Source organism: Spodoptera frugiperda, chromosome 13, assembly GCF_023101765.2.
Source record: "Spodoptera frugiperda isolate SF20-4 chromosome 13, AGI-APGP_CSIRO_Sfru_2.0, whole genome shotgun sequence".
Taxonomy (NCBI): domain Eukaryota; kingdom Metazoa; phylum Arthropoda; class Insecta; order Lepidoptera; family Noctuidae; genus Spodoptera; species Spodoptera frugiperda.
The window spans coordinates 6,419,534-6,435,234 of NC_064224.1; the positions used below are offsets into that span (position 1 = coordinate 6,419,534).

The 15,701-nt window shown below is 34.1% G+C and overlaps 1 protein-coding gene across 1 annotated transcript in view; it reads left to right on the plus strand.

The window, feature by feature from the left end:
• The window catches only part of LOC118270376 (homeobox protein BarH-like 1b), a 58,021-nt gene extending 54,787 nt beyond the window's left edge, over window positions 1-3,234 (plus strand). The window contains exon 2 of the mRNA XM_035585950.2: window positions 1,780-3,234. Coding sequence (XP_035441843.1) covers window positions 1,780-2,171 — 392 coding nt within the window. The 3' untranslated portion in view covers window positions 2,172-3,234. The remainder of the gene's footprint in view (window positions 1-1,779) is intronic.
• Window positions 3,235-15,701: the final 12,467 nt, after the last annotated feature.

Genomic DNA, 15,701 nt, shown 5'->3' on the forward strand with positions numbered 1-15,701 from the left:
AACGTAGGTAATTGTACATTAAGTTCAATGTTGTGAATTCCAATAAATCTGACAATGCATAGGCAGTTTTACTTAACGACTGACGAACATATTATTTAAAGGGTGTGCGATATTTTATTAATATCTGTGGTAAACCGCGCAAATTCGCGCGTAAAATATCTCCGTGGAGGTCGTTGAGTTGAGTGTTTATACTTTTTTAATGACCATAAACTATCTAGTGATCATTTCGAATGGTCTTTAGAGCTGTATCCTTTGCTATTGATAATAATTTAGTAATTAAGGAATATAATACTAGTTTTTCTCAGTCTAACACACTTATTGTTTTAGAAACAAACCAACAATTTCAGTAACATTATCACTGCGAACAAAGCTAAAAACATTAACAAGTTAATTTCAAAAAATAATAAAGCATACAATTGCAATTTGAAAACAGATAATACAAAATGTGCCGGATGTAAAGATAGCGCCATTGTTGTGTCTTCATTTCCTTTACGATTATTGCCAGAGCAATAAATACAAAATTGAATTTTAACGGGCGTGGAAAATATTTACTAAACGTAAAATGAGTTCTCAAGTACTAACAGTGTGTTTGCCCCTTAATTGTTAATACGCAAGTTGAATGAACTGAAAATCGTAGATTTGAATATTTTTAATGATTTCGAGAATATAATTTTGTTTTTAGTATAATTCTTACACATTTTTTGCGACTGCGATTGATCGATTGGCATAGATACTATGTAACAAAGAATTATATTCTGAACCTGATTGAAAAGTTCTTCTCCATAGGAATCTGCACTTTGGAACGAGCAAATAAAAAGCTTCACTTAACTTTTTTACTTTTGACGGTCAAAAGTGCCTTCTTGGTCTATTTGAAATGAATGAATGACTTTAGCTGTATTGAAAACTACTATTACCTAAAGTCCTTCTAAAATCATATAAAGTTATAGATTGTTGGACTTTAAACTACACTAGCTTATAAGTTTTAACCTGTACCTTTTAATAAATAAATGAATAATAAGACTCAAAACATAATCCTACCTAATTATAACCCTTTTAAATTACCATTGTTAGAATGAATCTCTACTAATCTCCAATAAAGATTGATTGAATTAGCACCTACTAACCTAGAGATTAGCAAACCTTACTTACATAGGGACAGTTAGATAATTTTTTTCATTATTAAATATCCCTCGCGCCCGTATATGATTGTGAGCTCGTTAAAATGTAACGATACCTGGGTGTGTTTTATAGTGCATTTTACGACGGACGACTAACACTTTAGCGCTGCGGGCTTTTTATTGCGCTGCCATAGACTCTGGTGTTTTAGTGACTGATAACGAGTGGAGGGTTATCTCTGCCCGCAATTCTATAGCCCTATTTTTACTTTTTAATCTATGTGTAATATAACCTGATTTCTGTCACTCTTTTGTTGTGATTGAGGCTTGCTTTTAAGATTCCAAGGTTATTTTTGGAATGAATGGTTCATTTAAGTTTCAAATGAGAATGTGAACTAAGTCTTCCTTATATTATTTTTGGGTTTTGTACAATTTCGTAACTTACAGACAGCTGTAAAAATAAACGTTGACCTCAGAGAAAGGCGCTTCGTTAGTAACAAAAAAAATATGGAAATTCGACCAATCAACAAACGAGTTTCGATTGAATCGTTTAACGCAACTTTTTTCCTTTTAATACCTTGTCAATTGGCCACTTACTAAATTCTTTTTTACACATAGTTAATAACTTAATAACCGTAGCTAATTCGTTGATTTTTTGTTACAGATGGTCAGTCAAATCACCTGAATCTCTTCAACTCGAGGCCACAGCCGAAGAAGAAGCGAAAATCTCGAACAGCCTTCACCAACCACCAGATCTTTGAGCTGGAGAAGCGGTTTCTGTATCAGAAGTACCTCTCGCCCGCAGACAGAGACGAGATCGCGAGCTCTCTGGGCCTGTCCAACGCTCAAGTCATCACATGGTTCCAAAACAGACGAGCGAAGTTGAAACGAGATATGGAGGAATTGAAGAAAGACGTCGAAAGTGCTAAAGTACTGTCAGCTCACAAGAGTTTCTTAGAAAACGTGACTGATCTCGGCATTCTGAAGAAGAAGGCCATGAGCATAGGAGCCAGTGAGGAGGCGGCGACGAACCTAGTGGTGAACGCGTCCAAATGAAACGAGGCATCGCGCGCGATCATCAATGACGTCACCTACGATCGGCGCGTGCTCGACTATTGAATCGAATAGTCGAATCGACTCGAGTGACAATGTGTTTCGATTGAATTTCAAAACGAACGTTTTAGTGACGTTAGATGTTTTTATCTCCACTATTAATAGTATTTCGTAAAGTACATCACTATTTAATATGTCTGTAAATAGTATTAGTTGACCGTAGTGTATCGTTGTACAAAACTTATGAAGCTTCGTTCGAAATAAATGTGATAGTTGATTTTATTATTTAAGTACTTAATATTTTATAGAGATATTCCTAAATTATTTATTTTTTGTTTGGGCTACTTACTGGTTCGTGTGACTGCAATTTTATTGAGGGACAATGTAGTAAACTGATAGTTTTTTGGATCATGTAGATACTGAAATAAGATTTATCCATTGAGTGTGCAATAATTACGATAAAGTACATAATCTATGAGCCAGTTAGTGTCCAGTTTACGTTACTATTGTAAATATTATTGTAAAGGTAGTTTGTTTAGTAATTAAAACTTAAAGCGTAGTTTTATAATTCTCATGAAGATACGGCGCTAATGATGTCGATAGTACCTACCAACGTTATGTAATGTTTAATTAGTAAACGTATTTACTAATTACGAATTGGTTTGAAATTTTGAATCGTGTATTTTCTACTGAATAATTTCGAGCAATAGAAGAACGACTAATTATAGTAATGACTAAGTAATTTCATTAGATTTTAAAGCTGTTGATTCGTCAAATGAAAGTCGTAAAGATTGCTACTGCAATGATTTTTAAAGCGCACTTAATTATTTCCCAGTTTTATAACTTTGTATGCATTGTGTACATAACTCATTAGCAATTTGTTACATAACTAACTGAATGGATTCGACGTCTGTACCTACTCGTATGTACTAAAATCAACATTTTTCATATAAAATTGATCTTAAGTAATTGTGAAGACACAATTTTATTGTAAAACCTTTAAATCTGGAATTCCTACTGTACTGTAATGTAATTAAATATTACTCTTGCCTGTTGTAAAAAAAAAGTAACTTTCGTCGACTACTTGTAATTAAAATGTCAATGAAGAATTTTTTGTACTTATACATTACCTGCATATTTTAATGACAATGTCTATTTTAATTCTAAATTATTCTTATTTGTAATTCAAGACGTTCGACATCGATTTTAAATCATTTATTTTACAAACAATTAAAAAAAGAATCGACTCCATAAATGTATTTTTCTAAAATAACAACATTACTACTTCTATTTTTGAAATTGTTCATGACAGCTTCCATAGACTATAGTTTTCTTTTTTCTTGAGGCAAAGGAAATGATCTGATAGTGTCTTCTTGTTCCTATTATAATTACTTACAGCTACTTAATGTAACGTTTACAATAGGCACAGTCTGTGCTTCGACAACTATGTGAATATTACTTAGTGTAAATAAACATTATGTGTTCTAATTTGATTTGTTTTCCATTTATTTCTAACCCTCACTTAAACCATGGAATACACACAAAATGATTTACTGAAGTGGTCAATACTAAGCATAGGAGATTTGGCAAATCCCCTCTTAATGGGGACGTTTTTATGGACCTAAGTATGGCTAGTGATGACGTTGATTAAGAAAGTATTAGATTTAAAGCCCAATAGATATCAGAAAACCTTTTTGCGACAAAACCACTGCATACTAGACTACATACGTCATTAGTCAATACTTAAACAAAGCTTACCCAGCTGGCAATTCTGGATTTGATTTCCAGACCTGGCAAAGGATATCTTTTGAAATTGCTAGCACAAACTCAGATATAAAAAGAATAGCTTATTACTGTCTTTTATTGTAAACTAAACATACAAGAGTACCTACAATGTCTGCTGTACCGGACAAACAGAATTAAATGGACTACGCAACGATTTATCTCAATTCTCATACTTACATCAGCGGAAATCATTATCTTTTGGGTCACCTACAAATTATAGAGGTGCACTATGGAGCCAAGTAACTACTACTTACTCTATGAAGGAAGTGTAAGAACAGTAAGTAATTGTAAGTATCTTTAATGACTTAGCTAACTTCTATTTCTATCTAAAATACAATAATCATGTTTGATTAAAAGCCTCTAAATTTAATCAAAAATACAATAACGAAGTTAATTGACATTAATAACAATTATTTTATTTCGCTTCAAAATGATAATTAAAATGAAATGATAATGACAAAATTAATGTCAATTTTAATTTCTACGAACTGCTAAGGAGTATATTATATAGGTATAGTATAGTATAGTATGGATTAGAGATAGTGTGAAATAAATCGGGGGTCCGATCCTCACATGAAATGATTGTATAGTGTAAAAATTACTTATTTCTTTATGTGGTTATGGTCCACAAATTGTTGAACCGAGTCTTAGTGCCATTTAATGTGTATGTGTGAAATTATGTGTTTATCAACCCACAACTAGAGGGAAAATCCTAATGTGAGGCAATGCTTTAAAAAAAAACTACTTTTATTAGTAATAGGGGTGGAGCCATTGGCAGAAGCTAGTAAATCACAAAGAGGAAATACTTTTTTCTCTTTGCTTTTGTGTCAAAAGTGTAAACCCAAACCTTGGCCCACCTATTATGGGCCGGAAATGTCGAAATCGATTATTACTTAAATATTGAAATGATCGATTCCATGTAAAATTTAAATACCGAGTGGGCGTCAAGACAATTGACGAATTCTACCATGGAGGTCAAATTAATTAGCGAGCTGAGAAAACCAATGGAGTCACCATTTTAGTATTATTAAAAGAATCAATATTAACTTTAAATATGAATGTGAATGTAAATTGCGTCGTTGCCCACTTAATTCAATACTCGGATTAGTCAAACTGCCTATTATGGAGCTTTACCAACATTAAGAGTTCGTTGACAATCTATTTCTTTAATGGGACAAGCCCGCCACATCCTCCCAAAACTGCTGCAACTCCTGTAAGCCAGGATCTACAGTAGATACAAACATGAAAACACTGGAACATTGAAGTCCCAGGGACAAGAATGATTGTCTTGGATCCCCAACGAAATAAATCAAAAGATATTATTAGAGAACTCTAAAAAAAACAATAGTTTCCACTTCCCTCCGTGAAGTTAATGCAGGAGACATAATGACTTAAGCCTGAAGCCTAAAGAGACTGCACAATCTATTGATGCACTCCACATTACTTAGTGACGACAAAGTGGAGTATTATAATTTATATTGATCAATACTGGTATTCCTGCTGGCTCCTTACTATTCTTCCCTTGGTTAACTTAGAGACTACTCATCAGATATAGACACCCGGACAACATCGCTCTTTAATCAATCCTTTAAACTGCGATCTCCAACCTGCAGCCGAGGACTGTCATAGGTCATTGATGACGATGCGATCTCTAGCCTGCAGCCTTGGACACTCATAGGGCGTTGATGATTATAATTATATATTCAGCCGTCATTTAAAACGAAACGAGTCCTTCTCAAAAATATTTCCATAGTGAAAAAACATAAAATAAAGTGTTATTTAGTAACGCCGGAACTGAAGATGTATCATCTATTACCTAATCAGAAATATGGCGTGCAAGCCATCGCGATCGGTTCTAAGACAAACATGTTTTTTCTCATACGAGCTGGTGGAATCGATTATGTACACGGTGTGATTGTTGGCGGATGCTTCTACACTTGGAGATAAGCTATGCTAGCGATGGAGAGCTATAGAAATGATAGGGCAAGATGAGGAGGGGAGAAATGTAGAGACTGTCTAAAAATTGAACTAATGTGTTAAGTGAGATTGTAGTATATGCAAATCTAGTTTTCGGCCAGTTGATACCATCACTAGGTACTAAGTAGAAAATCTTGAGTGTAAATATCTTGTTTCACAAAGTAAAACTAAAGTTTTCGTAACTTTTCGTAGTAATAAAATTCGAATTCGTAGTTAATTTGAAAATCGGCAATTGAACATCTTAGTTAGTATCTACATAGAAATAAGTATGTTTTACAAAAGTATACGTACCAGTTATGTTATAATAAAGACACTGTCTGAAACGAATTGTCCGATGACTACAAAAACTAAGGTTACAATACGTAACGGAACTGATAATAATGTCACCAAATAATAGTTCGTAGCGCTCGTAGCACTTTGCTACGCGCGGCTACGAAGTCGTATTGTTTTATTTTTAAAGCAAACTATTGTTTATTGATAATATATGTGTAATTTCAAATGTATAATATGTTTAAGTGGCTAACGACCGAAGGTTTAATTGGAGCAAAACAATTTGAATTTCATAATTATTTATTAACATAGAATATACGATACACAAAGTAAAAACATTGCATCAATATAATCGTCGAAATTATCATTTCATTATCACAACAATCATGTCTTAGGATACTGCTATAAATTAACAGATTGATTTAAGTTACTTCATTTTTAAAGCTTCGCCTATCTTTCACTGTACGCTTCGCTCATATATTTCAGCAATTCTCTAAGCTCAGTATTGGTTGTAGGCGTCGCGTGCCGGACCATCATCGGACGGGACACATCAGCGGAATATGCTGATACCAGTTGATATCTTTTAATAATATACTTTTAATAATATTCCAAATTATTTATAGGCAAACCAACAATAATACAATTTAGTTTAGTAATTTAGTAGCAGCTCTTTCTGATACATCTGAACTTCTATTTTTAAAAGAACGGGTTATTTAATCGGGTCATAGGGCAATAATGACGATGAAAGTTATCAGATTGCTAATCTCAAATCCAATATGTATCCTCTTATGGATTTTTATTTTCTTGAGGGTGGTAATCCTTATACGAAGCGAGAGGGAGTGTCAGACTCTTACTGACTAAAAACTATCCCGTTCCTTCTCCTGCTTTTCAAGCCGGAGCCCCGGTAAACCTGCTAGGTAGTCCACAGCTCCGGAGCCTAACGGATGACGGCTGTATTCCAAATTATTAGGAATTTCAATATGTGAGACATTTGGCGATTTAACTTCTTTAAATCATAAATATCCAAGTCTTGTGATTGACAATCTACAGAGAAAGTTTCCAAGTTTTTGTCATTCGTATATTTATGTTATAATTTATGACACTTGCTAGCTCCTCGTATTTATATTACCATAAAGATACAATCTGACACATAACTGACAACTTTTTCTAAGAAAAATTGAATACTGGCTGTCAATAAATTGTTACTCAAATTCAAATATCGAACGCCCATAAATGTAAACTAAGCCTAACCGACGTTGTCAAATTACACAAACGTTCCAAACTCAAATTGTTAAAACTGTACGAGAATTTGTTACGGACAAAAGTTTGTTAAACGTTAATTGGTCGCCCACTAGCCGTAATCACCAGAATAACTTGACACCCGAACGTGTAAACATTGTTTAGACGTCAAGGGTCAATTTAAATTGTTTCCAATGTTAGCACGCACGCTGGTTTCGGTCACATTTCAAATATTAATTCGTGGTTGTTAATACGTTAACTATGGTCACTATTCTTGCACAAGCGTGATGTGATGAACCGTAAACAATAAATAATTGCTTAAATACCGTCTAAGAGCCACACCAAAACTTTTATAACTATAGTCAATTTCCTTCGCTATTTTAAGGTTCCGTTTACTTTAGACAGATTTTTTCACTCTTTGCGGTTAAAACATCATCAGAAAATTAAAGGAAACGTTACAAAAGTTGAGAATTATAATGATAATGTAGAGTAATTTACTTAAAACACACTTTACAGAAAGAAATGCAGTAATAACACAACCATGAGCTGTTAATTTATGTTACCTATTGTCCCGTAATTAATACTGGGCCGCCTTTTATTGATTTCGCGGGCTGCACTCAAAAACTCAAAACTGCGGCTTTCGGCCTCTTTGTTCAAAAGTTAATACTATAATTTTTGAGGTCAACGCGCGTGATGGCAGGGTGTAATGTTGCTTTGTAAAATGTGACCAATTTAAATACACCCTCGGGCGCCGTTGCTCCTCTTGAGTCATCTTTTCAAAGTCTAAATGCGAAAGGCGGGAGGGGCCAACTTAAACTGGCAAGCTTATAACAGTTGTTGATTTCGAATGCAACAATTCGAAATTCAAAATAATTACCGCGCACAATCATAGGATGTTATTACGCAGCATTTGTTTTTGGAATCGTAATGAAAGGTGGTAGCTTTGTTTGGATAATGTGTTGCCAGTATAATTATTTCTTTAAAATGCCATGTATTTTTTATTCCCCTACTAGTATTCCTTTTATTAGTGTTGCCATTATGTTAACAAAGTAACGACGACAGTTTTAAGCGTCTGTAATTTTTCTTTTCGCCACACTGTAACTATTACTATATTCAATAGTTGATACGAGTATCAACGTAATTTAAAAATAATAGTGTCTATAATGAAAACGTCGTTTTAATTATAATTAAAGCGTCATTATAATTAATTTGAACAGTACGTGCCGCCTGAGGCGTTGACAGTTGTAAGTTTTTTTAATAGACCCACCCACAACTGGCTGGATATTCTCGTAGTCACAAAATTAATATAAAATACTGGCTGATGACACGTTTTCAATGTGTTAAAAGTCCTTTTTACGATCGTGAATAAAACACGGGTGTTTTGTCTGTGGTACCTAATGATTAAAAATAATTAAAAACTCGTTTATTGTATCTTCTTAAGTTTCTTGTAATTTGTTGGTACTTTGTAATTAAGATCACTTCATTTCATCACGTGTTTTGAATTATAATAATACACCGTGCACCTGCATCTTGCTTTATGTGTACTTAAATAAACTTAAACTACAAACACGTATTTTGTTTATAAAAATGATAAAAAATGTCAGCTATTAATAAAATATTCTATCGATAACCAAACCCGGTTACACCGTCTGTTAAGCAGTAAACAATTTTATAATTTTACGACACCATATTGCAAGGCCAATAAATAATATTCACAAATTTATCATAAGCCCCACTCGACTATTATAAAACTTTTTTCTTTTCCACATTAAACTCCCTAAGGCAAAAGAATTGACCCAAAATCCAGCCTTCACTGTAACGAATTAACAAGAGAATTCGCTTGAATGATAAATTGTTTCGCACATTCGCTTCCCTATTATATCTCCAAAACTGCCTACCGACTGCCAGTAACGGCGTAATGATATAACGCACTGTCAAAAACATACACAGAATTATATTCTTTAATCTAATCGTAATACAGAATAAAATAGCATCAACTTGTTTAATCGAATGAAACCTCATTTCCATTGCCCTAAGTACGTTTAAGTTCAAAAATGGAACATCAAACATGCGACTCCAAACTTTATGGTTGATGCGTAGAAAAAAAAATGTTCGCGCCAAAATTCGTACGAGATTCACAATGGCGATTTGAAGTGGAGTGACGTTTGACAATGGACGATAATGAAGTGGTTTTTGTCATGTTTTTACGCGTTTCACCGCGTGTGGGTATATTAAAGTACAATTATGTTATAAATGGGCGTTTATTGGACGATTAGTGCGAGTCGAGGAGGCGTTTGCGTTGTGAAATCTTTTTGAAAGTCGCTTAGAACATTGTTTGGTGGGCTTTGAATTGAAGTGTCATCGAATGTGACATAAATAGACCAGGTTTATGGTATTCTTTCTTTTTATTGCACCTGGCTACGCACGTGTTATAGAAATACAGACTACTTTAAGGTGAATTGGAAGCGCTCAAAATAATTTGTCTCGGTATCTTTTTATATTTTCTAGAATATAAAAGTAATCCTTAAGAAATCAGATCAACAATGACAACAAAAACAATAGAGACCTTATATTTTTATAATAACTCTCGCGTGACATACTAAATTAACTAAAAATCATGGAGAAAAGTTCTACTAGTTTCAAGACTTTTCATCATAAGCAGCAGTGCGCAGACGCGGCGACATCGCGCAACCTAAACCGTTTTTTTTAGTTAATAAAGATCTTGTTAAAATAAAACTACTTTTTACACTTCGCGCAAAAAAAAATCGTTTAAACTAAACGCGACTAACAAAAATCCGCGTGTAAAAAAGTTTAACGCGCCCGCATGACGCAACATAGTTGCGATTTTTCCCCGACAACTAATTATAACCCGCGACACTTACAACTAAACATATTATTATATGACAACAATGTATTATAATTACCAGTGTGCGCTTGCATGTTATATGTTTCTGTGTATAATTTATAATATGTTATTATATGAAAATCGCGGCCATCTTTAATTCAAAATTGTTCTCGCTTGAAGACACTATTGTATTTTCCATGTGTCTTGTTGCTACTTATGTAGTTGGGTTTTTTTATTTACGTGATTATGGGTCGGTTCATATCTGACGTAAAATACGTCGAGCTATCATCGGTTGCGGTATTTTTCTATACATTTGTCTGTTCTAGCGTTATACGACCGATGATACACGATGCATGTTCCGTCAGAAATGAACCCACTCTATGGCTCACATATAGGGTTCATTTGTGGATTAACTGACAGCCAGACATCATCGTAATCCGAAATACGTACACTGTTGAAGGAAAGCCTTTACTGTCTACCAAAAGGGGAGTGTAAGAACAATCCCAATAAACCCATATGTAGATTAAGCTGTACGTAATCCGTTTTTTTAAGATAGAGGCAAAGGAGGAGATAGATCACCATACGATAAGTGAGGTATCCGCTCTTGGAGACCAGTAATACCAGGAGAGTTACCTACATTTTTTTGGCGAGGCTTTTATTGAGACTGCTAGAGACGTCCACTATGACTTCTTCTATCTAAAACATGATTTGCAAAAAAGATGAACTACATCTGCAAGAAAATCACTTTTATTTGAGCGGAAAAGTCACGGAAAAAACCTAAGTACAGAAATACATATAGCTGTATGCATGTCATATAACACATTATTTTCAATGTATCATTGTAATTACCATTGTTTGTTACTAATTTTGATCGTTTGTATTTCTTAATTACTATGTAGTACATATGTTTGTACCTATATACGTCATATCTACTGAAATTATCAGCGAGTTGGAAGCAAAGGTGGCTATTATTAAAAACTTCTTGTTGTACAATATAAACTATCATTTCCTTAGCTTTATGTTGATAAAGACTTCAGATATTATCATATAGGTACAACTGGTTCGGTCAGGGTGTTACTTTGTCTGACAGAGTAGAGAACGACATGGTAAAAAGTTTGAGAGCATAGGAGATGACGTAGAGACCAAAATTTACAATTGTGAAGGTGTTCCGATGGCATCCGATCCTCACCAAGATAAATAAATGAATCGAAAACAGATAGGTATCATGCTAGTGCCACCATCGCCGTTGGTCAAATTTTTCCTCTTTAAATGTTGGGAATCAACACTACTGGGTAATAGATAGAAGAAATATGAATTTGGTTTATTTCTAAAAACCTTTAAAACAGTCCCATCCTTTCCATATTGATAATACCTATAGCTACAGATGTATCCACCTATCAATCAATAGGCCTACTTATCAACCACCATCAAAAATCAAACAGTGCTCATAACGAACCACCTCTAATACCATCACATTATCCCGGTTATTTAATTCAAACCTGTCCAAATGTTAATCTGTTTAACATGAACAACGGCCGTCAAATAGAAACTAACAAGGATCGTATGTATCGTATCAAAGACACCGGCGTATTGTTCGCGCGTCTCTCAAACGATACGACTATACGACGCGTGTGTTAATCCCTGCTTTGTGACTGTGATATGGTGCAGGTCGCAATGATAGCGATTTGAACAAGTTGATAGGCGATCTCCTCTTTTCCATTTGTCTGCCAACATGCCAAACAACTCCTCCTTAGCGTTTATATTATAATTTTCGTAAAACATACTAAATTAATTATTATGTTTTTCGGCTTACCCACGTATCTGTTTGACGAGGAATTCGACTAGTTTCAAGCCATGCTAGAGGCTCATATTCATGAGCAGCATTCCGCGACACACAATGCAACGACTGACTACAGCATGGCTGGAACTAGTCTAGTTTCTCTTCCTCCTAAATGTTTAATTGTGAAAAGTGACGAATATAATGAATGAATATTGAGTGCGTTGACTCCATCAGTTATATTCTAAGCCAGGAAATAATAACTGAGACAAGATCAAACGCGAGATCTTAGGACTACTGTAAACCCTTAAACGTTATCTATTAAAAACAAATTGCATTCAAAACGAAACTAATAATTACATAGATAGGTACGTTTTAATATTATGGGTAAACCTATTTCTGTCCAAAAACGATGTGTATAATTCCTTTCTTTCTTTCTGGTCGTTCCCTCAATGCTGAGGATCGTTACTGTATGTCAATCTTCTCCACTCGGTCCGGTTCTGCGCCATATGTACCGCTCCCTGTATATTTCGTACACTTTATAAACTATCTACCGTCTATCGATGCAAATAAAACAACACCACTTCCATCATAAAACCACGGTCACTCTTCCATACTTCACTTACCTTATCAAAAGCCTCACCCAAATCAAAACAAACGATCCAACAAATTCAAACGCTCCAAACTTATCTAAATCACTTTAAGTGGTTGTAAACTAAACTACTTTGATTATCTAGTTTATACAACACGCTAGATGTCGCACCTGCGCCTTAGGAAATGTCATAAATAGTTTCGATATCAATTGATTCGCTATAAGTACTAATGAGGCATGGTTCCTTCGATCGGAGACCTTGTCTTTCGAACGACACATTTGAATTAAGCCTTGTGCCGCTAAACCATTGGATTATCAACCTTATTGGTTTAGGTTAAAAAGGTTTTAAATGCAAGAGTATGTTTGTAAGAATATAAGCCGATAATAACATTATTCCGGGTCTAGTTAATGCCGCCTTTGATACCAGGATTAGAAGAGATTTAATAGCCGCGGCTTGTATATAGTTTGATGAAGCAGCCGATATCGAGATGAAATGATTTTGATTGTGACAGTATGATAAATGCATGCGAAATGCCGATTGAAAAGAATATTTAGAACAGCTATAAATTAAATTTTGATAGCGATTTATCATTCACGTGGAAATTCAGGAACGTTTTACTTTGATCATGTATGTGGATTAAAAGCCAGGCCTGTCTTGGTCTGGTTTTTAATTTAAAATTAGGTCTAGACTTCGCTAGCAAAACAACAGACAACACTGTACTAAAGTGCATAACAGCGTGTAAAGATGTCTTTTGGTCTTTGCAAGATTTCTGATTAGGGACTTGTGTATGCAAATTATGAACTCAAGTAAATTTTGAAAATTATGTTTGGATCAGAAAATATTTTAAGATGTTCATTCCATGAAATCCGTTTTTAAAAAAGAACCTAGAAAAAGAATCATAAATATTTTCACGTTTTAAATATCACGAAACTCAAACCACGGAATTTAAAAAAAAAACGTTCAAGAAAAACAAAAGAACAATACATTACTTTCAACGAAACAATGGAAAATGTAGTGAAGAAAGGAAAACAAAACAAAATCTGTGTAGATAATCTGGACACATGTTTAGATGTCGACTTGATTAATGCAGCAGAGAGGTGCAACACACGAACAACGATCCCTGATAATCTACCATCTAATACACTTGTTAAAGGCAATATCACATTAACTAAAACTAGTCCACGAGACAGGCCCATAATAGACAGTCGCCATGATCAATTACGTGTGACAAGAACAGCAAAAACCATCATAGAAAGTGCTCAATGAAAAACTGTATTAAGTTAGCTTATTGGACGATTTATTATGGCCATTACTGGCAAACTTTCGATGTAATTTTAGGTCTTGTTGATAGAGTATGCTGACAAAAAATGCTATTGGAATTGGTTAGTTGCTTTGACACCGTAATGGGTGGTTAATTTTATGTCGTTCATCAATATTCTTGAGGTATTAGGATGGTTTATTTTGTTATGTTAATGTTTATACTCATCTCATTAGCATGTCTTGATTGACTGGCCTTCATTTCCTGATTGATACATCCCGTAGGTGTGGCAGAAATTTGTGATTGCCACTCACTAGCTAGTCATTAACTTAGGACATATTAGAGATATTTTTTTCAATGTCTATACATTCCTTATTTGTAGAGAGCATTTCCATAGTTGAATATTACCATTTTAATATCTTATTTCACTCATCTTTGTCCTCCACACAACAGTTTAGTATTGTATTATTTCCAAATATAATACATCAGAAAAAGCAAGATTAAATTGTAATGATTGTTTTATTTTTTCATTTCGCAGCATATCTTCTATTTCTGCTATATTTACTTCCACCATATCAAAAATTTGTCAATTCAATTGCGTATACGACCATAATAACAAATTATAGGGTGTAGTTCGAATGCAGTAGCATAAGCTGTGATAAGTGGAAATGTACTGTAAGTACAAGTCTATCTTACCCTCTGGGGAGTAACTGACTTATGTTTATCTCCGAAAAATATACGTACGGCATGCAAAATTAGTTACACTACATATTCACCGAAGAGAAACGTAGAAATTTAAGTGATCCCTTTTCTATATCCCTTAGTGTAAATTAGCTTAATAAAAGAGACCGAAGATTGGTCCAATCGTAGAACACAATTAACGAGAAAACTTTACTAGGTATAGTTTAAGTTCCTCTACATCATCATCTTAATAACTGCAAGCAAATATACCGTTATATTTAAATCAACATAAAACAAACGAATTAAAATAATAGAACGGTAGGCCAAGATTAAAATGGTAGAGTTATAGAACAAGATGTCATGTTCCATTTAATTTTTATTGTGTATCAAAAATGTTTCTCAGAAAACGTGCATTAATTACTTAGCACCGAGCGCCGGGGTACCAGGATCGCATAAAACTCTGGTGATTTATATCTTATTTATCGAATCAAAGGCTGGAGCATCGTTCAAAGGAATATCATAATCTGCCGTTTGATGCCAGCAGTTGTTTGTTATCATTTGATAAACAAATGAATAATTATGTCAAGAATAGTTGATGTAATCCAGGTTTAGTTTTATGAGTGAAGTCGGCTTTGACTCTTTGAGCGTTGTTTAAACTTCCTTTCGCCTTTTAACTGCGGTTATGAATTTCAAATGGGTTGTAATCGTTGTAATAGCTGCGTAATGTTATTCGGTAAATTTAAGTTAGGTAATTTCGTCAAAATCTAAATATCTTTTTTAGATATCCTAGCTGTTTAGATATCCGATCTTGGAGACAGACTCATTCCTGATTGTCTAATAATAAAAGTTTAAAGTCGGTTTCTATTTCTGAAAAGAAATAGTGATAATAAGACATATCGAATAAGATTTTTGCACCCACATTTTTCTGAAACTGGTGATGGAATATGGCTATGATATGATTTAATATCATCCATGATATGATTTGATATGATCCATTACTATGATTATGATATGATTTTATTTGGGAAAATAGTTTCATAATTTATGCATCTAAACAAGATAATACATGGGATTATTTACTAATCGTGACCAATGACTGCCAGGAACA